The 24,341-nt window shown below is 40.4% G+C and overlaps 3 protein-coding genes and 1 long non-coding RNA gene across 4 annotated transcripts; 2 read left to right on the top strand and 2 right to left on the bottom strand.

The window, feature by feature from the left end:
• The first annotated feature begins 736 nt into the window (after positions 1 to 736).
• On the top strand, positions 737 to 6,090 carry LOC104245700 (2-Cys peroxiredoxin BAS1, chloroplastic-like). Its single transcript, XM_009801353.2, has 7 exons — positions 737 to 1,169; positions 2,480 to 2,554; positions 3,139 to 3,220; positions 3,339 to 3,418; positions 4,349 to 4,474; positions 5,580 to 5,693; positions 5,781 to 6,090. Exons 1-7 carry the CDS (start codon positions 957 to 959, stop codon positions 5,895 to 5,897), a joined length of 807 nt encoding a protein of 268 aa, XP_009799655.1. The 5' UTR covers positions 737 to 956; the 3' UTR covers positions 5,898 to 6,090.
• Positions 6,091 to 8,785: 2,695 nt separating this feature from the next.
• Positions 8,786 to 9,911, bottom strand: LOC138872650 (uncharacterized). The gene is made up of 3 exons (XR_011401123.1): positions 9,263 to 9,911; positions 9,105 to 9,136; positions 8,786 to 9,038 (listed from the first exon to the last, which is right to left on the bottom strand). It is a non-coding gene; the product is annotated as an uncharacterized lncRNA (long non-coding RNA).
• A 1,908-nt stretch (positions 9,912 to 11,819) lies between these two features.
• Positions 11,820 to 13,217, top strand: LOC138873511 (uncharacterized). Its single transcript, XM_070151981.1, has 2 exons — positions 11,820 to 12,711; positions 13,159 to 13,217. The coding sequence occupies exons 1-2, from the start codon at positions 11,820 to 11,822 to the stop codon at positions 13,215 to 13,217; spliced, it is 951 nt and encodes a 316-aa protein (XP_070008082.1).
• A 7,484-nt stretch (positions 13,218 to 20,701) lies between these two features.
• Positions 20,702 to 23,286, bottom strand: LOC104245701 (putative pentatricopeptide repeat-containing protein At5g65820). The gene has a single exon (XM_009801356.2). The coding sequence runs from the start codon at positions 23,022 to 23,024 to the stop codon at positions 21,168 to 21,170; it is 1,857 nt and encodes a 618-aa protein (XP_009799658.1). The 5' UTR covers positions 23,025 to 23,286; the 3' UTR covers positions 20,702 to 21,167.
• Between the last annotated feature and the right edge of the window lie 1,055 nt (positions 23,287 to 24,341).

Below are 24,341 nucleotides of genomic sequence, written 5' to 3'. Positions count from 1 at the left end.
CTCTAGGCTGAATTTCTAGTGAAAAGCACGTAATTTCACTCATAAGTAGGTTCACATCATGCTCTAAGTTTCATTTTCCATCGAGAGGTTATGATACTGGTAAAGAATCTTATTCTTCTCCGTGGGTTATGAAATAATTCAATAACTCCGGCTCCCTCACTACATTCAAAGTTTGGTTGAGATCCGAAGCGGTTAGGCATGAATCAAACGCATGGTTGGAAGTTTGAGAGTTTATGAATTTAAGAGAAGTTCAACATGTGATTTGATCTTTGATTCTTGGATGTGATGTTTTTGTGTGTGTTTGAAGGCTTTGAGAAGGTCCGAGTAGTATTTATAAACTTGTTGGTATGATTGGATGGGGTCCTGAAAGGCTTGGCGAGTTTTGCACGACCCCGAGCATGTTTGTGATGGCTAAATTTTGCTGGTATCTGGTGTTCATCGCGTTTGCGAGGGGAGTCTCGCATTTGCGATAAAGAATTTGGGTTGGGGTTGTTTGTTATTCGTAAAGGGTAAAATAAGTAAAATGAAGAGTTTAAAATTGAATTATTTTTAAATTTAAAAATGTGTCTTTATTTTAGAACAAACTAAAAATTAAAGTAGCTCGTCTAATTTGAAACAGAGGCAATACTATTTAAATGTACACCTATTTAGAAATAAAAATAATATAATATGAAATAAATATTATCTGCAGGTTAGATTTTTAGAAGTAATAGTCCTATTTGCTGCAATAATGTTTGCCGAAACGCCCCCCACCCAACCCACCTACCCCAAATGAATCACTCTGCTGAAGGCTACTATTATCTTGTACCAACCATCTCTCCACCTTAAACCTTCAATTTCAACAGGTAGGGGAGCAAAAAACCTTCCAGATTCTTCGACTCATCTTTTTCTATCTATATATTTATCCATTTCATCAAATCTTTCTCACTCAAAACCTCTTTCTTTGTCAATTTTCAATGGCTTGCAGTGCTACGTCCACTTCTCTTCTTTCTTCAAACCCTACCCCCAAATTCTTTGCTTTCAACCCTTCACCTTCTCACTCAACCATTGTTCCTTCATCTTTCAATGGACTCCGTAACTGTAAGCCTTTAGTTTCTCGTGTCCCATGTTCAGTTTCTTCTCGTGTTTCTCACTCCAAATCATCCCGCTCCTTCGTCGTTCGCGCCTCTGTAAGCTACATTTTCGCCCCTTTTCCCTTCTTTTCTTGCATTCTTTTAAAATGCTTTTGTATTGCGTTGTGATAAATGTTGAGTGGAATTTGTATGCTTTTGTATATTTGAATGTGGAGTTTGGTTCTGGAAATTTCAACTGTTGTTTGTTGCTAATAAATATAATCATAAGCAAAAGGCGTAGTTCTTAAAAGACCGAAGTTGAGAGTAGATAAAAATGCAGATCTTGTGTGATCTTAGTTCAGTTAAACAAATAAGATACATTATAAATTTTCTGTTAAGATTGCAGGGGAGATTCTGTTGAGGAAACCAGCATCATGAAAAGATGCTCATTGATATCAGCTTCAAAAGGAATTAGATGCCTTCTAAGTTTTCGAAACACATTATTTGAATAAAGCTATAAAGAGGTATACTATACTTGAAAATGTACCTTTAAGGTATGACTGACAATGCAATTCACAAATAATATGTCAACTCAATATTGACCAGATGCCATTTCATCTTCATGGCATCTTGTGAGTGTTTGAAACATGCCATGTCCATTAGTAATTTAGTATTTGACGAATCATTGCCCATGTAAGATGTTACTAACTACTGAGGGGAAATGTACTTGCATCAGTGTTCCCTTTCTGCTATAACAGTTAACAAAGTTATCTTTTTTACTCAATAGTGACCCCGGCATTACTTAACGTAGAATGAAGCTGAAGAATTGAGGGTAATAGTGAAGATTATTCTTATAATTGTAAGAACTTTTAATGACAACAAAGAATCGAAGTTGTTGTAAACTTGTTGAGTTTACTGCTTGACTTCTGAGACCGACAAATTATCATCTTTAACATCCCAAAGCATTGTTTAAGTGAAAATGATTTAGTTCTATGTGCAATTGATATTTACATTGCTTTTGTTTATGGCTTAATTTTATGACTATGAAGAGTATTCATTGCACTAGTGTTTTTGGACTTTGAAAAAGATGAAGCCAGTGCTCGACTAATATTTCGGACAGCCTAGATTAGATGGATTAGTATATCTTTCTGGTGGTATCTGAATGAATTTGCATTAGTGATGATGTTTCAAGATCTTAAAAGCTTCATATGTGAGTGTGTATACTTTTATATAAAAAATATATAGATAAATTACATTAGAAGACCAAGGTAAATAAACATATATTCCCGTTTCCTATTTGAGGTTGTTGAATTCCCATCCTCCCTACAATTTACTTTTTGCTCTACTTTATATAAGAGGTGTTTTGTCCTTGTATCTGGATTGTGATTGATCTCTCTAATGTCATTTCTTGTCGCTTCTCCTAACAGAGTGAAGTTCCGCTTGTTGGAAATAAAGCACCAGACTTTGAGGCTGAGGCTGTTTTCGATCAAGAATTCATCAAGGTATTGTATTGGCGAACAATGTTCAATGAATTGGCAATATTAATTGTTAGTCTGAGATCCTCTGCGTGTGTGTGTGTGTGTCTGTTTCCCTTTTCTGCTGATCAAAAAAGAAAATCTTTCTCTTCTCTTTTCGACTTTCTCCCTTTTTGTTGATTATAAGGATCTGCCATTTCTTTCATTAAAAAAGCACAAAAAAAGAGAAGAAAAGAAAAACAATCTGAGATGTCAGTGGCTTGCTGCAAGAGTTTGAATCTTTTTGCTAGGAGATCGTCGAACAATACCTTATTCTTTTGGTTGACAAAAGAGTAAAGTTCACTTCATGAAGGCATGTTACTTGTTGGCTAACCTTTTTGAATCCCAATTAGACAAGAAAGTGGGACATGGAAGGAACAGAATGCAGTAGAACTTCACCATACAAATTTTTCCTCGTTCGTTTTATGTTACATCAAATTTTGTCACAATTTTGTCCTAGAACTACTTTTCACTTATTTCCCCCTTTAATAATCTCAAGGCTTAGCTTTACACATCCAGTCATTATGGATGGGTTTCTTGGCTTTTATAATTGAACAATGTTTTATCTGCAGGTTAAACTTTCTGAGTACTTTGGGAAGAAATACGTGATTCTCTTTTTCTACCCACTAGACTTCACATTTGTTTGCCCGACAGGTTAGCTTGTATCCTAAAGTCACTCAGCTGCTACTTTCACTTTCTTATAATGAATTTGAACTGATTGCTGTTGTTTCTTAATGTATTTTTTCGCTATTATCTATTCCTGCTACTGTAGAGATCACTGCTTTCAGTGATCGTTATGAAGAATTTCAGAAGGTGAACACAGAAATATTGGGTGTCTCCGTAGACAGTGTGGTAGGTCTTTCTTTCCTTCAAAAATTTCTTCTAAAATAATTGGTTGATTACTTTTTGTTTTGTGCATATGATATGTTTGCACCAATGTGATATAGTAGTGTAAATGTCACTTTCAATAGAATACCTTTTGACGAGTTAGGATACCTAAATGGTCTGTGCCTTGTCAGATTGTGCTGCTGCTCTTCTACAGCCCGTTTACCTTATTAGAAAAGGCCCTTTTCAATTGTTTTGAACTTTATTCTATGTGGTCTTAGATGAAGAAGTGGCAGAGGAACTAGCTTTAGAAATTATTGAAGTATACAGAAATAGTTGGAGAAAAAGTTGAATAATAGTGAATTGGAAGAGGACAAGCGAAATGCCAACTGAAGACATTACAAAAGAACTTGTAGTTAAAAATAAATATTATTTTAAGTAAGGAAGAGAATACCTAAGATAGGAAGTTGACGACAATGAGAGACTATGAAATGTGATTTTGATCTTGGCATAGCTATCTATGCTACACCGTTGACAAGACATAAGCAATCTAGAGAATAAGTACAGATGTCCATGGCTTTGGTCTAGTGATTAGAGCGTGGCACGTGATATGTGGATTAGGCACATGTCACGAGTTTGAACCGTGCTGTACACAAAAGCCTGGTACTTAAGTTGAGAAGGGTCGAGGGGAACATTTACTCACTGATATTTGAACCGTGCGCCAACTGGCTTTCGGGGATTTTTTGGTTAACCAGAAAATAAGGAAGAATAAATATATCTAAAGTAAATTTACTGAGAAAGACTAATAGCATTTACTTGTAGATCAAGATATCATGTATGCTTGAAAAATCGTTTCAGTACAAGGCAAGTAAATATCATTCAACTGTAATGGTCTTTGTCACAGGTCACGTTAGCATAATTTTTACCTAACATTGTTGATCTCATGTATTCTTGTAGTTTTCCCACCTTGCCTGGGTCCAAACTGATAGGAAGTCTGGTGGCCTTGGTGATCTGAACTATCCATTAATTTCGGATGTGACAAAGTCAATTTCAAAATCTTACAATGTACTGATACCGGATCAGGTATGATTGTTGTTGATTCCTATAGTGTAGCTTTTAAAATTGTCTTTGATATTGTTTTGGCAAATCCTTGTAATTATTCGTCTACGTTTTTGACCTGCTAGATATATGAGTGAAAAAAATTTAAGTTTGGGAATAGTGCCTTGGATGCAGTTATGCAGGGCTGCTGTTATTTTATAACATAAGCAATCAAGTCCACGTATGTGCCATCAAAATGGATCTATAATGGTAACATGCTTAAGGGTTTCGGAGTAGAATTTGAACTATGAAATCAAATTGTAGAGTTTCAGATTGTACTGTTATTACTTTTACTTAACTGCAACAAGTGATTTTTTGCTAGATGTATCAGTCAAATAGGCTTTAATCCCAAAGTAGTTGGAGTCAGCAATATGAACCTTTTATATTCATTCTGTTTTTTATTCCAATAGTGGTAAATGATGTGTCTTTTAAAGCAAATTAGGTTCTCTAGGTCTCACACTCATCCCTACACCAACGTACGTATCTCAAACACCTTACATAATGTAAGTGTAACAGCAACAATAGCTGAGCCTTAATCAAATGTTTTCTGCGATAATATCTTAAAACAACCAGTTATGAGATAGAGTGAGTTGTTGTGACTAAAGTGGCATCTGGCACTTGTTAGGGTTTAGGATAAGAATAAAGACTATTGCAGTAAGTGCTTTAGATTGGATTTGTGTGCACTTTTCTCCATTTCACTTAACTACAGCTTATGCCTTTTCTTGTTATTCTAACCTTATATTCTGTTAAACCTGATACCTTGAATTTCATGGCTGTCAGCAGTCTTTATGATTTATTCCGGCGCAGACCGGAAATTTGCTTCTATGCAGTTTTGCACCATCTTTCTTAAACATCAGATAATGACTTCTAAAGTTGCCTCTTTACTGAAGAGGCTTTCTGTAAAACAACTTTTACTATTGCTTTAAAATTGTTAGAAGTATGTTTGAAGTTGCTATTTGTGATGAGCATTGCTGATATCTTTCAGTAGATATTTTCTCTGAATCTTCCATATGGGTTCATCATTCCAAAATAAGCATGACAGCAAAGCCTTATTGGAATCAGCTCCCTGATGTTTCTTATGTTGTTTTAGGGAATTGCACTGAGAGGACTTTTTATCATTGACAAGGAAGGAGTTATCCAACACTCCACCATTAATAATCTTGCAATTGGCCGAAGTGTTGATGAAACATTGAGGACACTTCAGGTAATAGACGTATCTGGGCGCGAGTATTATACTATCATTAGACAATCTGCTGCTTAGAGTGATAATTAATTTGGTCTCGTGCGACAGGCATTGCAATATGTTCAGGAGAACCCAGATGAAGTATGCCCAGCTGGGTGGAAGCCTGGTGACAAGTCAATGAAGCCAGATCCTAAGGGCAGCAAAGAATACTTTGCATCCATATAAGGGGATGGGATGGTGCAATATCTCTGTTCATTTGTTGTTTAGAGAGGTTGTAGAGCTTCTGTAACTTTTTTTTTCGTGACTCGCTGCTTTGAGATTTGAGCATTTTTCCGAATAAATTGCACACCTGATGTATGCCCAAGTCATCCATATTTTCTGAACTTAAATCATAGATCAATGACACCATATTGAAGGACGGGTTAAGTATTATTCTCAGCCAGGAATGCGAACTTCTACTATCTATGAAGTTTCTAAATTCCATCCATTAATCTATGTCAATTACTGCCATAACAGAAGGGTCAAAGAAATCCATAACCTTAGGCTTTCTTCCTCAACATTTAAGATAAATCGGTCAAACCAAAACTTTTGTTTGATAAGTAGTTGGGGCTTAATCTTGAGTTTGAATTAATTAAATCCATATCCAATCATACTCTATGTGACGATCAGGTCGGTCGTCTTAAGAATTAACGCTCCGATCCCCTATTAACTGTTTTTTCCGTGTTTATTTTTACTATTTTGATTTGCCGGGGTGTTCGGTTTTGAATTTCGAAGCGTTCTTGGATACTTAGTCCCTAAATGAGACCTTAAGTGTTGGAAAATTGACCGTAGTCGGAACAGTGTGAAGATGACATCAAAATGAAATTTCGATGGTTTCGTTAACTTCGTTGAGTGATTTCGGGTTGAGGGGCGTAATCGGATGGTGTTTTGGAGGTCTGTAGCTAATTTAGGCTTGAAATGCCGAAAGGTTGAATTTTGAAGTTTGCGGTTCGATAGTGAGATTTTGATCCGAGGGTCTGAATGGAATTCCGGAAGTTGGAGTAGCTTCGTAGTGTTGAATGTGACGTGTGTGCAAAATTTTAGGTTATTCGAACGAGGTTTGTTAGACTTTTTGATCGAAAACATATTTTTAGAGTTTTGGAATTTTTAGGCTTGAATCCGTGGTTGATTCGTCGTTTCAATGTTGTTTTAGGTGTTTTAAGGATTGATATAAGTTTGTACAGTGGTTTGGAGTTGCAGCTTCAGCTGGTTTTCTGTCATAACCGCATCTGCGAGTTTGGAAGCGGCATTTGGCATCGCAAAAGCGGAAATGGGGAGGTTCAGCAGGAGCCGCAGAAGCGCTAGAATTTTCGCAGGAGCGGTACTGCATCTACGGATGGGGAGTCGGGCATGACTAATTAGAGGCCTTTGAGTGATGATTTGAGGGACCAATTAAGGTCCGATTTTGGTACTTTTGGTATGACTGAACTTGTGAGGGCGTAAGGATTCTTGAAATGTAAATTTTACCTGATTCCGAGACGTGGGCCCGAGGGGCGTTTTGGTTATTTGACCTAATTTCGCATATTCGTTTAGAATTTCTTTATAGAATCAGTTACTTGAAGTGTTATTTACATTATGAAATTTAATTGAATAGATTTGGACCATTTGGAGTCGAGTACTCGTGGCAAGAGCGTAGTTTCAGATTGATTTGAGCTGGTTCGAGGTAAGTGGTTTGCCTAACCTTGTGTGGGTGACCTTCCCCTTAGGATTTGATATATTTGAAAATTGAAATGCGTTGTACGTGAGGTGACGAGTGCGTACTTGAGCTAATTGTTGAAAATTCGGTTTTCTTTAAGTAATTTTAATTGTGTTCCTTTTTCCTGTTTCATTTTACTTGCAATTTAAACCTGCTGCTAGCTTAGAAAAATTATGTCTAATTGACTTAACTGTTTATTTGATTAAACTGCCTTAATTGAATTATGTGAAGCATGCTAAATTAGAATTACCTGTTTTATTTGGTACGAAATTGAGTTTAATTGAATATTCTTATGTTGCTGCTGTGTGTTTTACTTTGGGACTACGGGACGACATCCCCGGGAGATCCCCTGTACGTATTTATGATTTGAACTGAGGTGCGGGATACCAAGAGATCCCTGACACGTATATTGATGATACCAAGAGATCCTCGGGATACCAAGAGATCCCTAGCATATATTGAGGATACCAAGAGATCCCTGGCACGTATTTTTGAGGATACCAAGAGATCCCTAGCATATATTGAGGATACCAAGAGATTCTCGGGATACCAAGAGATCCTTGGGATACCAAGAGATCCCCGACATATATATTGAGGATACTGAGAGATCCCCGGTTATCATCCTTGTTATGAGTAGTATTTCCTTGTGATGGTCTTTATCTCTGTTTCAATTACTGTATTCCTTATTATCCTGTATTAAGTTCTTACTGTAGATTCTCAATTGTAATGCTTATCTTATTCTGTCATCTCTATATTTATTTAATCTCAGTAGGGCCCTGACCTTCCTCTTCACTATCCGACCGAGGTTAGGCTTGGCACTTACTGAGTACCGCTGTGGTGCACTCATTCCCTTTATACGCATGTTTTTCATGTGCAGATCCAGGTACTGCGACTCAGTCCTATCACTCTTAAGGCGAGGCGACTGCTCCAAAGACTTCGAGATATATCTGTTGCGTTCGTAGACCGAGGAGTCCCTTTCCATTCTATCTTGTAGTGATAGCCCTTCCATCTTTTCTGTTGATGTAGACATTCCGGAGTTTGAGCATTTTATTATATTCATAGCTTGTGGTTCATGGGTTTTCGGGTTTTGGGACAACTGTATTAGTTTATGAGAGTTGGTACTGTGTATGCCGAGTGACACTTTTAAACGCTGTTATATCACTCTATTTCTGTTTTAAATTATTTTTATTCCGCAATTTAAGCTTACCTAGTAGTAGAGACTAGATGCCGTCACGATGGTTCACGGAGGGCGAACCGGGGTTGTGACACTCTACTCATTTTATATTATTAGTGGTATCACGCGCACTTGCGTTTCCCCGAGGAAGTAACAAGTTCTTCACGGTCTTGGTATGTGCATATAAATTTTTGAATAGTGAAAATCACTTGGGAAATTTGCATAAAAACAACCAAGTTCAAGAATAATAGTCAATAAAGGTAACATGAATATATTTTCCAAGGCCTCACATCATGTTGAACAAGTTCAAAGGGTAACTTCGCATGATTTGTAGACTCAGCTCCAGAAAGAGTTACACTGTAGTTGCCAAAGCTGGCACGACGAGTGAAGTGATTGCCTAGAAAAGGATCACGGGATCATCTACAAAAGATTAAAAAGGCCTGGATGTCCAACACAACTGTAAACAAGTAAAAGAGGCTCAGCAACTATACAGTGGAAGAAGCACCAGACGGATACCATATACCTTCAAATGCCCTTTCCTCCTGTACCTCAATTCTGCATCATAATAGATTTGTCACTAAAACTTATGGAAGAATCAAATGTTTATGTACATTTGCTAATAGAAATAAGATGTAAAGTGCATTCGGGAAAACATTATACAAAGGCAAGAGTTAACCATACCAACCAGAAACGCCCATGTTGCTCAGTCTAATCCACTTATAATTCGAGCACTCCGATATTCTCCTTATGTGATGTCGAAAATATAGAATAGCTTGAATATCAGAACGAGTGATTGTGACATAGTTCAAGAAATCAACTGATCTCTTATATCTCTCGGGTAAATAAGAGACTCCCCTTTCATGAGAGGACCAAACAAACACATTAAAATTTAGTTCACTTTGTTAGAGAGAAGATATTCTCAAACGACATCGTTACAAAAATAGTAAAGTAAAATAACTTGCAGACATATTCAGCAATCCCTGTTAGGTTCTCGAACTAGCAACCAATGTGACAAGCTTGTCACATATGAAAAGTATGTATCAACTTGAAGAGATGTGTTAGATAGCTAAGTTTAGTTTCTTAGAGGATTAAAGTGTGTACACGAAAGTCGTAACCACATGGTACAAGTATAAAGATATACATCTAAAGTTTGTATGCTATAGGAGGAAGATATTTGTCTCAATCTTCTCTCTGGATTCTCTAATTTCTGATAGACATGCTCTAAAACAAGAAATAATGCACAATTATTTGGACTGGGTCTCCCTAATTGATAAACAATATTCCATAATCAAATTCAGTAATTACATCCATTAATTACAGAATATTTACAAATTTTATTGGATGAGTGTTACCGCATTCTCCGTACTATAGGTATTCAGGATCGAGCGGGGTTTCTTTCACTACTTTTCAGCTTCGAGGAGCCGCCTATGAGTGGTGGCACACCTCTGAGTTAGACAGTTCGGATGAGGCTGCTTCACTGACTTGGACTCAGTTTTCAGATCTGTTCCTGAGAGAGTATGTTCCTCAGAGCCTTAGGGATGCATAGCGCACAGAGTTTGAGCATTTGCGCCAGGGTGCTATGACTGTCTCAGAGTATGCTGTTCGTTACACTAGTTTGGCTAGACATGCCCCAGCCTTGGTTTCTACTGTCCGCGAGAGGGTTTGTCGGTTTATTGAGGGCCTTATTCCCAGCATCAGGTCTAGCATGGATCGTGAGTTGGAGATGGATATTTCTTATCAGCAGGTGGTAAGCATTGCTAGGAGGACTGAGGGTATGCATGCTAGGGATAGAGAGGAGAGGGAGGCCAAGAAGTCTCGAGAGTCGGGCCATTTCTCTGTTGGCCGTGCCCCTACTGCAGGTCATCATGGTAGGGGTTATATGAGTCGCCCTGTTCATTCAGTCCTTCCAGCAGCCAGTGGTATTCCAGCTCCTCCTGGGCCTCAGGAGCCTTATTATCGACCTCCGGTATCTAGCGCGCCTCCTGCGCGGGGTGCTTTTAGAGGTCAGTCCAGAAGACCTGGCCCGAGCCAGTCACAACCACCACGTCCTCCCAGGGCTTGTTTCGAGTGTGGTGACACACGCCATGTGGTGAGGGATTGCCCTAGACTTGGGAGGAGTGCACCTCCACAGACTTCTCAGCCACAACGTGCCCCGCAGAGTTCTCAAGCTATGATTACAGCTCCAGTTGCTACCCCACCTGCTCAATCAGCTAAAGGTGGAGGTCGGGGAGGTAGAGGTCGCCCTAGAGGGGGAGGCCATGCCCGATACTATGCCCTTCATGCTCGTACCGAGGCTGTTGCCTTCGATTCTGTCATCACAGGTATTATACTGGTTTGTCACAGAGATGCATCAGTTCTATTCGATCCAGGCTCCACTTACTCTTATGTGTCTTCTTATTTTTCTCGCATTTGAGAGTTACCGCATTCTCCGTACCATGGGTATATTAGGATCGAGCGGGGTTTCCTTCACTACCTTCCAGCTTCGAAGAGCCGCCTATGAGTGGTGGCGCACCTATGAGTTAGACAGTCCGGATGAGGCTGCTTCACTGACTTGGACTCAATTTTCAGATCTGTTCCTGAGAGAGTATGTTTCTCAGAGCCTCAGGGACAGATGGCGCGCAGAGTTCGAGCATTTGCGCTAGGGTGCTATAACTATCTCAGAGTATGCTGTCCGTTGCACTAGTTTGGCTAGACATGCACCAGCCTTGGTTTCTGCTGTTCGCGAGAGGGTTCGCCGGTTTATTGAGGGGCTTATTTCTAGCATCAGGTCTAGCATGACTCGTGAGTTGGAGATGGATATTTCTTATCAGCATGTGGTGAGCATTGCTAGGAGGATTGAGGGTATGCATGCTAAGGAAAGAGAGGAGAGGAAGGCCAAGAGGTCTCGAGAGTCGGACCATTATTCTGGTGCCCATACCCCAGCTGTAGGTCATCATGGTAGGGTTTATATGAGTCGTCCTATTCATTCAGCTCTTCCAGCAACCAGTAGTGCTCCAGCTCCTCCTAGGCCTCAGGAGCCTTATTATGCACCTCCGATTTCTAGCGCGCCTCCTGCGCGGGGTGCTTTCAGAGGTCAGTCCAGCAGACCTGGCCCGAGCTAGTCACAACCACCACATCCTCCCAGAGCTTGTTTTGAGTTGGTGACACACGTCATATGGTGAAGGATTGCCCCAGACTTGGGAGGGATGTACCTCTACAGACTTCTCAGCCACAATGTGCCCCGCAGAGTTCTCAGGCTATGGTTACATCTCCGGTTTCTACCCCACCTGCTCAGCCAGCTAAAAGTGGAGGTCGGGGAGGTAAAGGTCGCCCTAGAGGGGGAGGCCAGGCCATATACTATGCCCTTACTACCCGTACCGAGGTTGTTGCCTCCGATTCTATCATCACAGGTATTATACTGGTTTGTCACAGAGATGCATCGGTTCTATTCGATCCAGGCTCCACTTATTCTTATGTGTCTTCTTATTTTCCTCAACATTTAGGTGTATCTTGGGATTCTTTGAGTTCTCCTGTTTATGTTTCTACTCCTGTGAGAGATTCTCTTGTTGTTGACCGCGTTTATCTGTCGTGTTTGGTTGCTCTTAGTAGTTTTGATACCGGAGCCGATTTATTGTTGCTCAGCATGGTAGATTTCGACGTTATCTTCGGCATGGCCTGGTTGTCGCCCCATTCTGCTATTCTTGATTGTCATGCAAAAACCGTGATGCTGGCTATGCTAGGAATACCGCGTGTTGAGTGGAGGGGTACTTTAGATCACACTCCCAGTAGAGTTATTTCTTTTCTTAAAGCTCAGCGTCTGGTTGAGATAGGGTGTGATGTGTATTTAGCTTATGTGAGAGATGTTAGTGTTGATACCCCTTCAGTTGATTCAGTCCCAGTGGTACAGGATTTTCCCGATGTGTTTCTAGCTTATCTTCCGGGCAGGCTGCCTGATAGAGATATTGATTTCGGCATTGATCTGTTGCCGGGCACTCAGCTTATTTCTATTACTCTGTATCGTATGGCTCCTCCTGAGTTGAAGGAGTTGAAAGATCAGTTACATAAATTGCTTGATAAGAGTTTTATTTGTCTCAGTGTATCACTTTGGGGTGCTCCTGTCTTGTTTGTGAAGAAAAAGGATGGTTCTATGTGTATGTGTATTGATTATCGCCAGTTGAACAAAGTTACAGTGAAGAACCGTTATCCTTTGCCTCGTATTGATGATCCGTTTGACCAACTTCAGGGCGCACAAGTATTTTCTAAGATTGACTTGCGCTCAGATTACCATCAGTTGAAGATTCGGGAGCCAGATATCCCGAAGACTGCTTTCAGGACTCGGTATGGTCATTACGAGTTCCTTGTTATGTCATTTAGGTAGACCAATGCTCCAACAGCCTTTATGCATTTGATGCATAGTGTGTTCTGACCGTATCTTGACTCGTTCGTCATTATCTTTATTGATAATATTCTGGTGTATTCCCGAAGTCGGGAAGATCATGAGCAACACCTGAGGACAGTGCTTCAGACCTTGAGAGAAAAGAAGTTGTATTCTAAGTTCTCGAAATGTGAGTTTTGGTTGGATTCCGTGGCATTCTTAGGCAACGTGGTGTCGAGTGAGGGTATTCAGGTGGATCCGAAGAAATTAAAGGGAGTGTAGAGTTGGACCAGACCATCTTCAGCTATAGAGATCCATAGTTTCCTTGGCTTGGGGGTTTACTATCGCCGTTTTATAGAGGGGTTTACATCAATTGCAGCCCCTATGACCAGACTGACACAGAAGGGTGCTCCGTTCCAGTGGACGAAAGAGTGTGAGGCGGGCTTTCAGAAGCTTAAGACAGCTTTGACTACATCCCCAATTTTGATACTGCCTACAGGTTCGGGGTCTTATACTGTCTATTGTGATGCCTCGAGGATTGGCCTCAGAGCGGTGTTGATGCAGGACGGTAGGGTGATTGCCTACGCGTCTAGACAGTTGAAAGTACATGAGAAGAATTATCGGTCAACGACCTTGAGTTAGCTGCCATTGTTCATGCCCTGAAGATCTGGCGTCATTATTTGTACGGTGTGCCTTGTGAGATTTATACTGATCATTGGAGCTTGCAACACCTATTCAAGCAAAATGATCTAAATTTGTGCCAGAGGAGGTGGTTAGAGTTGCTGAAGGACTACGATATCACTATTTTGTATCACCCGGGCAAGGCCAATACGGTGGCCGATGCTTTGAGTCGCCAGGCAGAGAGTTTGGGGAGTTTGGCTTATTCACTAGCATCGGACAGGCCTATGGCGATGGATGTTCAGGCCTTAGCCAACCAGTTTGTGAGATTGGATCTTTCGGAGCCCAGTCGGGTTCTAGCTTGCGTGGTTTCTCGGTCTTCCTTATTTGATCGTATCAGGAAGCATCAGTATGATGACCCTCATTTGCTTGTCCTCAAGGATGAGGTTTAGCACGGTGATGCCATAGATGTGGCTATTGGTGATGATAGGGTATTGAGGATGCAGGGTCGGATCTGTGTACCCAATGTTGATGGGCTTCAGGAGTTGATTCTAGAGGAGGCCCACAGTTCGCGGTATTCCATTCATCCCGGTACCGCGAAGATGTATCAAGATTTGAGGCAGCACTACTGGTGGAGGCAGATGAAGAAATATATAGTTGGATTTGTAGCTCGGTGCCTTAACTGTGAGCAGGTGAAGTATAAGCACCAGAGACTGGGTGGGTTGCTTTAGCAGATAGAGATTCCGGAGTGGAAGTGGGAGCGAATCATCATGGACTTTGTAGTTGGGCTCCCACGGACTTTGAGAAAGTTCGATGCTATCTGGGTGATTGTGGATCGGTTGACCAAGTCCGCTTACTTCATTCTTGTGTGTACTACTTATTCTTTGGAGCGGTTGGCGGAGATCTATATCCGGGAGATTGTTCGTCTGCATGGTATTCTGGTTTCCATCATTTTAGATAAAGGTACTCAGTTCACATCACGATTCTGGAGAGTCGTTCAGCATGAGTTGGGTACTCGGGTGGAGTTGAGTACAACATTTCACCCTCAGACGGACGGACAGTCCGAGCGCACTATTTAGATTCTTAAGGATATGCTTCATGTGTGCGTGATTGAGTTTGGAGGGTCTTGGGATAAGTTCTTGCCATTGACAGAGTTTGCTTACAACAACAACTATCAATCTAGCATTCAGATGACACTGTATGAGACTTTATATGGGAGGCGGTGTAGATCCCCGGTGGGTTGGTTTGAGTTGGGTGAGGTTAGATTGTTGGGCACAAACTTGGTTCAGGATGCTTTGGAGAAGGTTAAGGTGATTCAGGATAGACTCCGGATAGGCCAGTCCAGACAGAAGAGTTACGCGAACCGGAAGGTTCGTGATGTTTCCTACATGGTTGAAGAGCGGGTTCTGCTTCGAGTTTCGCCTATGAAGGGCGTTATGAGATTTGGGAAGAAAGGGAAGTTGAGTCCGAGGTTTATTGGCCCTTTTGAGATATTGAGGCGTGTTGGGGAGGTTGCTTATGAGCTTGCCTTACCTCCCAGCTTGGCAAGAGTTCATCTGATATTTCATGTTTCGATGCTCCGGGGGTATCACGGTGATCCGTCGCACGTATTGGATTTCAGTTCAGTCCAGTTGGACAAGGATCTATCCTATGTTGAGGAGCCAGTGGCAATATTGGATAGGCAGGTTAGAAAGCTGAGGTCAAAGAACATTGCATCAGTAAAGGCTCAGTGGCGAGGTCAGCCGGTCGAAGAGGCGACCTGGGAGACCGAGCAAGATATGCGCAGCCGTTACCCTCATCTTTTCACTACTTCAGGTATGTCTCTATGCTCGTTCGAGGACGAACGCATGTTTAAGTGTTGGAGGATGTGACGACCTGGCCGATCGTCTTAATAATTAACTCCCCAATCCCCTATTAACTGCTTTTCCCGTGTTTGTTTCTGCTATTTTGATTTGCCGGGATGTTCGGTTTTGAGTTTCGGAGAGTTCTGGGATACTTAGTCCCTAAATGAGAGCTTAAGTGTTGGAAAGTTGACCATAGTCGTAACAGTGTGAAGACGACCTCAGAATGAAATTTGGATGGTTCCGTTAGCTCCGTTTAGTGATTTCGGGCTTAGGGGAGTGATCAGATGGTGTTTTGGAGGTTCGTAGCTAATTTAGGCTTGAAATGCCGAAAGGTTGAATTTTGAAGTTTGCGGTTCGATAGTGAGATTTTGATCCGAGGGTCGGAAAGGAATTCCGAAAGTTGGAGTAGCTCCGTAGTGTTGAATGTGACGTGTGCAAAATTTCAGGTTATTCAGACGAGGTTTGATAGACTTTTTGATCGAAAACATATTTTTAGAGTTTTGAAATTTTTAGGCTTGAATCAGTGGTTGATTCGTCGTTTCGATGTTGTTTTAGGTGTTTTAAGGATTGGGATAAGTTTGTACAGTAATATTAGACTTGTTGGTGCCTTTGGTTGAGGTCCCGAGGCCTCAGAATGATTTCAGATGGTTGACAGAATGATTTTTGGAGTTTGGAGTTGCAGCTTCAGCTGGTTTTCTGTCATAACCGCACCTGCAGGTTTGGAAGCAGCATTTGGCATCGCAGAAGCGGAAATGGGAGGTTCAGCAGGAGCCGCAGAAGCGGTAGAATTTCCGCAAGAGCGGTACCGTATCTACGGATGGGGAGTCGCAGATGCAGAATCGGGCTGAGTTAGTGATTGTCGCAGATGCGACCATTGGTCCGCAAAAGCGGGACCGCAGATGCGGAAATCACTGGTAAGAAACATATAAATACTTGCCTTCGCAAAATTCAGCCATTTTTTACCTCTTTTCAAACGGGAAGAAGCTTGGGGAGCACTTTTCAAGAGAGATTTTCAGAGAAGTTCACTGGGGTAAGGTCTTTGGTCCCTAAACTCGTTATTGGAATGATTTTTATCAATTTAAGCATGGAAAATTAAGGAAAATCAGTGATAAATTGGGGGTTATGACTTGACTAATTAGTGGCCTTTGAGTGATGATTTGAGGGACCAATTGAGGTCCGACTTTGGTACTTTTTGTATGCCTGAACTCGTGGGGGTGTAAGGATTCTGGAAATGTAAATTTTACATGATTCCGAGACGTGGGCCCGAGGGGCATTTTGGTTATTTTTCCTAATTTCGCGTATTAGATTAGAATTTCTTTGTAGAATCAGTTACTTGAAGTGTTATTTATATTATGAAATTTAATTGAATAGATTTGGGCCATTTGGAGCCGAGTACCGCGGCAAGAGAGTGGTTTCAGATTGATTTGAGCTGGTTTGAGGTAAGTGGCTTGCCTAACCTTATGCGGGGGACCTTCCCTCTAGGATTTGGTATATTTGATAATTGAAATGCCTTGTACGTGAGGTGACGGGTGCGTACTCGAGCTAATTGTTGAAAATTCGGTTTTCTTTAAGTAATTTCAATTGTGTTCCTTTTTCCTGTTTCATTTTACTTGCAATTTAAACCTATTGCTAGCTTAGAAAAAGCATGTCTAATTAACTTAATTGTTTATTTGCTTAAACTGCCTTAATTGAATTCTGTGAAGCATGCTAAATTAGAATTACCTGTTTTATTTGGTACGAAATTGAGTTTAATTGAGTATTCTTGTGTTGCTGCTGTGTGTTTTACTTTGGGACTGCTGGACGGCATCCCGGGAGATCCCATGTACGTATTTATGATTTGAACTGAGGTGCGGGATACCAAGAGATCCCTGGCACGTATATTGAGGATACCAAGAGATCCTCGGGATACCAAGAGATCCCTAGCATATATATTGAGGATACCAAAAGATCCTCGGGATACCAAGAGATCCCTGGGCATATATATTGAGGATACTGAAGGATCCCCGGTTATTATCCTTGTTATGAGTAGTATTTCCTTGTGATGGTCTTTATCTTTATCTCTGTTTCAGTTATTGTATTCCTTATTATCCTGTATTAAGTTCTTATTGTAGATTCTCAGTTGTAATGCTTATCTTATTCTGTCATCTCTATATTTATTTAATCTCAGTAGGGCCCTGACCTTCCTCGTCACTACCCGACCGAGGTTAGGCTTGGCACTTACTGAGTACCGCTGTGGTGTACTCATGCCCTTTATGCGCATGTTTTTCATGTGCAGATCCAGGTACTGCGACTCAGTCCTATCACCCTTGAGGCGAGGTGACTGCTCCGAGACTTCGAGGTATATCTGCCGTGTCCGCAGACCGAGGAGTCCCTTTCCATTCTATCTTGTAGTGACAGCCCTTCCATCTTTTCTGTTGATGTAGACATTTCGGAGTTTGAGCATTTTATTATATTCGTAGCTTGTGATTCATGAGTTTCCGGGTTTTGGGAAAACTGTATTAGTTTATGAGAGTTGGTACTGTGTATGCCGAGTGACACTTTTAAACGCTGTTATATCACTCTATTTCTGTTTTAAATTGTTTTTATTCTGCAATTTAGGCTTACCTAGTCGTAGAGACTAGGTGCCGTCACGATGGTTCACAGAGGGCGAACCGGGGTCGTGACACTCTACTCATTTTATATTATTAGTGGTATCACGCCACTTGCGTTTCCCCGAGGAAGTAACAAGTTCTTCACGGTCTTGATATGTGCATATAAATTTTTGAATAGTGAAAATCACTTGGGAAATTTGCATAAAAACAACCAAGTTCAAGAATAATAGTCAATAAAGGTAACATGAATATATTTTCCAAGGCCTCACATCATGTTGAACAAGTTCAAAGGGTAACTTCGCATGATTTGTAGACTCAGCTCCAGAAAGAGTTACACTGTAGTTGCCAAAGCTGGCACGACGAGTGAAGTGATTGCCTAGAAAAGGATCACGGGATCATCTACAAAAGATTAAAAAGGCCTGGATGTCCAACACAACTGTAAACAAGTAAAAGAGGCTCAGCAACTATACAATGGAAGAAGCACCAGACGGATACCATATACCTTCAAATGCCCTTTCCTCCTGTACCTCAATTCTGCATCATAATAGATTTGTCACTAAAACTTATGGAAGAATCAAATGTTTATGTACATTTGCTAATAGAAATAAGATGTAAAGTGCATTCGGGAAAACATTATACAAAGGCAAGAGTTAACCATACCAACCAGAAACGCCCATGTTGCTCAGTCTAATCCACTTATAATTCGAGCACTCCGATATTCTCCTTATGTGATGTCGAAAATATAGAATAGCTTGAATATCAGAACGAGTGATTGTGACATAGTTCAAGAAATCAACTGATCTCTTATATCTCTCGGGTCAATAAGAGACTCCCCTTTCATGAGAGGACCAAACAAACACATTAAAATTTAGTTCACTTTGTTAGAGAGAAGATATTCTCAAACGACATCGTTACAAAAATAGTAAAGTAAAATAACTTGCAGACATATTCAGCAATCCCTGTTAGGTTCTCGAACTAGCAACCAATGTGACAAGCTTGTCACATATGAAAAGTATGTATCAACTTGAAGAGATGTGTTAGATAGCTAAGTTTAGTTTCTTAGAGGATTAAAGTGTGTACACGAAAGTCGTAACCACATGGTACAAGTATAAAGATATACATCTAAAGTTTGTATGCTATAGGAGGAAGATATTTGTCTCAATCTTCTCTCTGGATTCTCTAATTTCTGATAGACATGCTCTAAAACAAGAAATAATGCACAATTATTTGGACTGGGTCTCCCTAATTGATAAACAATATTCCATAATCAAATTCAGTAATTACATCCATTAATTACAGAATATTTACAAATTTTATAACACAAATAATCATAACAGTATTGTTGAACGACTTCCACCATGCCTCCTAACCACGGATGCTCATTTGCTAAATGTGGACACTCCCAACATATGGCAGAATGAGACTCTAAATCCATGCTGCCAGAATATGAGAATAACATACGACATGCAATACATGAAAATCATTTACAGTATCGCTTTTGTTTGCAAGGAAGAATAGGGCCCATTCTACAAAGAAGTCACAAGCAGTAGGTGGAAAAAGCTCCACAGCCAACAAACAGATGCAGTTTACAGGAAGATAAACTCCGCAGTATCTTTCTATTTCCACTTTCTAATTGATCCAAGGTGTAGAAAATAGCGCACTGAATATTTCCCACTTCTTAGGAAGGCATCAACTCGACATATATTAATTGCAGGGAAGCATGTCGTGTCCCCAAATCACTGCATTAATTGCAAGAACACTTGCACATGCACATATACATGCAGCGAAAAGGACTGATACCATATTAAAACATCTCCATCGATATCTATATATTTTGTTATTACTACTGAACAACATCAAAAGAAAAAAAACTACAGAACCAAGCTACACTCGGATGCAAACAAAAATGAGAAAAATATACCTCCACTCCATCTCGCACAGACACCCCTAAATCTTGGGAGTAAAAGGCACGAGCAATGAACTTCCGAGTCCTTGTATCTTTCGCTCCTAATAAAGACGAAATGTCTTCAATAAGTTATCACTCTTCTTGAATGACCTGTTAAAAGCAACTCATAAGCTAAAAAAACAAGAAAAGAAAGATGCAATAACCTGACATAGCATCTATTTTCTGTCCCAATCTACGCTAGCACCTAAACTAAAGTAAACCAAATTCTATAAATCCTATTCCTGGATACATACTGATATTCTACAATATCATGCAACGGAATCTCAAGATATCCTATTCCTGGCTATATCCTCATATATCTACTAGGTATTCCACAATATTAGGCAAAGTAAATCATGACATAGAAAAAGAGACAAAAATCAATCTCACTCTTGTTTTTATTTTCTTTTTACACAACTTGAATTTCTATTCAAGGAATTTACCAGGGAGCATTGCTCTTCCAGTGCGTCGAAATTAATGTATATAATCTTTTAGCTGTTCCTTGCATAAGACATCAGATAACTGATCCATAAAGTCAACAACAACTATTATGCCAGGTAGATGACTGTGAGGAAACATCTAATTTATCAGCATCCGTGAAACCTGAGATTTGCTATGTAATAATTAGATCTTTTGGTTGCCTTGGTGCACATTTTAGCTGGAAGCTGCTAAGCATTTATGTGTAAGCCTTCTCCCTTGACTGAAGGACAGAGCAAACTAGAATATAACTGATACTTCAGTGAACAGCATAAGTTAGATACAAATAAATGAACATAAACTTGCCCTATTGGTAAATCAATAAGAAGTCTGGAGATATTTGCAACAAACCTTCCCCCTCAATGTCAATGACAGTCCAAATTAATGTGTTTCAGATAGAGAGAGGACTTTTGTCAATTGGAAGCTCAGCAAGTACCATATCTACTAAAGCACACTAAAGTAAATAAGCTAAAAATTTGTTGATCATACTTAGTGAATTAAGTGAGTTACAAAGTTTTGGTGCAACGGTAAAAGCTGCCGCCATGTGAGCAAGAGTTCACGGGTTCAAGCCGCGGAAATAGCTTCTTGTAGAAAGCCGCGTACATAAGACCCAATGTGGTTCGACCCTTCCGTGGACCCCGCGATAGCAGGAGCTTGCTTAGTGCACCGAGCTACCCCCCTCCACGTAATATGAAGTCAAACAGCATCAACATGGTAGCATCCTCCTCACTGATATCTCACATCATAAAGTGTTATATCATAAAGTGTTAGCCTGACTATGATGGCTACCCCAACGACGTCGACGAGCTCTCCTCTTTCTCCCATCCAGTTTTGCCTTAGCTTTTTCTGTCAAGTCTCTTTCACCACGTCGCTTGTACATCTTGAAAGTCATATTTCTCTCTGCAGCCATTTTTCTCAGCTTCTCTGTAATCTCTGCAGCAATCTGTCTATTATAAAGCTTCCTTAGACCCCGCATAAGCTTAGCAAATGTGTCTGGCTGAGGCATCAAACCAGCATCCATCATATCTAAGAAGTACGAACAAGCCTCTTTTACATCTCCATTTGAAAACAATGCATGAATCCAAATGGTCCATGCATACTCATTAAGCTCACATCCTTTGGTCATTATGCAACTCCAGACATCTTTACCTAGTTCAAGTTTCTCTGCTCGTAACAGAGTATTCAACAGGTCCTTCAGAGTACCATATTGAGGAGCAGACAGAAGACCTCGTCCGATCATTTCTTTAAAGTAATCACAAGCTTCTATTAGACGCCCTTGATCAACACAACCATTAATCATAATGACAAAGGTGTCAACCCCTGGACTGATCCCGTTCGTTTCTATTTGGTTCCATGCTTGCACAGCTTCATCAATTTCCCCCAATTTACAAGCTAAACGAATTACTGTATTATAGATGCTAAGGTCAGGAGGTATACCGATATTCTCCATTTCCTTAACAAGTTCCAAACACTCTTCCAACTCTTCCTTCTTCTCATGGGCTAACATTATATGCAAATAAGTAGTCTGATTTGGATTATACCCTTTCTGCAGCATATCATCCAGAAGTTCATAACCTTTTTCAATCTTTCCCCACTTACAAAATCCACTTATCAAGGTAGTATACGTCACAACATCAGCTTCACATCCGTTTCTCTCCATATCCAAGAATACCCGCATAGCTTCCTCCATCTTGTCTTGCGAACAAAGTGCCTGAATTACTATAGTATAAGAAGTTGCATTAGGGTTGCAACCTTTTTTTGTCATCTCCTGCAGAAGATCAAATGCATCAGCCATTTTCCTAGACACTGCATAACCATTAAGCAAGTTGTTATAAACCACAATGTCTGGCTCGAAACCTGCCTCCCTCATTTTCACCAACACGATTTTCGCCTCAGTAAGCTTCCCCTCTTTACACCAACCATATAACAATGAAGTAAAATGCTTTATGGTAGGGGTAAACCTAAACCTCATTTCGTCAAACAATACAGCTGCCTCTTTTACGCTACCATTCTTACACAAAGCATCCAACAGACACCCGAACACATAGTCATCTGGCTCACAACCATATTTGGGCATCTCATCCAACACCTCGATCGCTTTCTTTACCATTCTAGCTGAGGCAAATCTCCTCATCAATACAATAAACACTTCTGGTGTCAAAAACTGAGGATTCTCTTTTCTCATCTCCTCAACAAGTGCCCATACAGTACCAAACTGCCTCATTTTCCCCAAAATCTTGACCATTGATTTGTATGTATCATGACTATGCCTATAACCAGGTTGCTTTGAGGCCCATACAAAGAATCTGTAGCCTAAATTCCCAGCATCACCACAACGACTCAACACACGTTCGGTCAAGCCTGAATGTACTAGGACACCAGATTCTAGCAAAGCAAGCTCAAGTTTTGGAACCCTTGAATGAAACTTTCTCAAAATTCTATAAACCTTCTCTACATCAGCTGAAAATTCATCATGATTCTTGGCAGAATTTAAAAGGGCTGACTCAGAATGTAAAAAAGATTTACCATTTGAGGCCATTTCCGGTAGAATGTGCAGTGAAGATGCTGCACGGAGGCTCAGTGATGAAGGCAAAAGATTGATACTTCTCAACATCTGGAGAACTTCAAATTGGTTTTGTTAGGTTGGTCTCTGCAGATATTTTGCCTCATTCAAGATTAACACTGGGAGTGGGAGGTTGACGGGGGAGGAAGGTGGCAATTGGCGCCGTGCTGGTGTATGTACGGTGGTTGGTGTATTATGGTTGGGCCAACATAATAGAACTAATTTATTTTTGAAAAAAATACATTAAAAATTGCACGAACATCTTATTTGGTCGCCTCAATTTAACCTATATCCATTTTTTTTACCTGTACTTACTTTTTAAACAAATTCAGCCTCTTTCTCCTCCTCCTCTTCCTCAAAGTTATATCCACCCCTATCTTACTCAATGTTGTATTAGGCGATCAATGCCAGTGCGACCTAATTTCTAATGGGAAGTTCACATGTTCCTCTGTTAGAAAAAGAAGCAAAAATGACATCTTTTCTAGGATTTTTGCGCAAAGGAGTTCCATTAAATTAAGCTTCATTCCTTAGTTGGAGAAAGAAGTCCCCTTTGGATGATACCTTAGCCAAATTTAGTCGAAATATTATCTCCAAATGCCCTTGTTGTAGGTCTCCTCAACTAAAAACGTATTCATTGAGAGTGAGACTGCCAATAGAATCTGAAAATACTTTTCTCAGACTATGGATATCAAGATAGATTAAAAATCTCTTTCGGAGCTGGTGGGGGCATCAACACAACAATTCTATGCAAGGTATAACAATACTAACGCGAGAACAAAAACTTCAGCTCTAGAGCTGAAGTTCGCCAGTTACAAAATAAAAACTTCAGCTCTAGAGCTGAAGTTCGCCAGTTACAAAAACAAAAACTTCGCCAGTTACAAAACAAAAACTTCAGCTCTAGAGCTGAACTTTAGGCCCGGCTACTAGAATGCTGAAGTTTTGCATGATTGCCTTTGCTACTTCAGCCCCGTATGCTGAAGTTATGCGAAAAAGCGGGTACCTTGTAATATTTTTTGCAAAGCGGGCACAAGTTAAAACGTAACACAAAAAGCGGGTATAGATGCAAATGCTCCATAAAGATCAGCTATACAATGTAATTTTGGGGCATTTGCATCTATACCCGCTTTTTCTGTCACGTTTTAACTTGTGCACACATTGTAAAAAAAAAATTGCAAGCGTACCCGCTTTTTCACATAACTTCAGCATACAGGGCTGAAGTAGCAAAGACAATCACACAAAATTTTAGCATTCTAGTAGCCGGGCCTGAAGTTCAGCTCTAGAGCTAAAGTTTTTATTTTGTGAGTTTTTGTTCTCGCGTTAGAATTGTTGTAGCTTGCATAGAATTGTTGTGTTGATGCCCCCACCAGC

This window comes from Nicotiana sylvestris, chromosome 7 (assembly GCF_000393655.2).
Source record: "Nicotiana sylvestris chromosome 7, ASM39365v2, whole genome shotgun sequence".
Taxonomy (NCBI): Eukaryota; Viridiplantae; Streptophyta; class Magnoliopsida; order Solanales; family Solanaceae; genus Nicotiana; species Nicotiana sylvestris.
The sequence above is the reverse complement of the archived record's forward strand: the minus strand, read 5'-3'. Positions and strand labels throughout refer to the sequence as shown.

What these genes read in the sequence shown, in the direction of transcription:
- LOC138873511 (XM_070151981.1), top strand. Translation starts at nt 11,820, where the DNA reads ATGGTTACATCTCCGGTTTCTACCCCACCTGCTCAGCCAGCTAAAAGT. An exon ending in GAAAAAGGATGGTTCTATGT is followed by an intron (nt 12,712 to 13,158) that starts GTATGTGTATTG and finishes TGGCATTCTTAG; the next exon opens with GCAACGTGGTGTCGAGTGAG.
- LOC104245700 (XM_009801353.2), top strand. Translation starts at nt 957, where the DNA reads ATGGCTTGCAGTGCTACGTCCACTTCTCTTCTTTCTTCAAACCCTACC. An exon ending in GTGTCTCCGTAGACAGTGTG is followed by an intron (nt 3,419 to 4,348) that starts GTAGGTCTTTCT and finishes GTATTCTTGTAG; the next exon opens with TTTTCCCACCTTGCCTGGGT. An exon ending in ATGTACTGATACCGGATCAG is followed by an intron (nt 4,475 to 5,579) that starts GTATGATTGTTG and finishes ATGTTGTTTTAG; the next exon opens with GGAATTGCACTGAGAGGACT.
- LOC104245701 (XM_009801356.2), bottom strand. Translation starts at nt 23,024, where the DNA reads ATGTTGAGAAGTATCAATCTTTTGCCTTCATCACTGAGCCTCCGTGCA.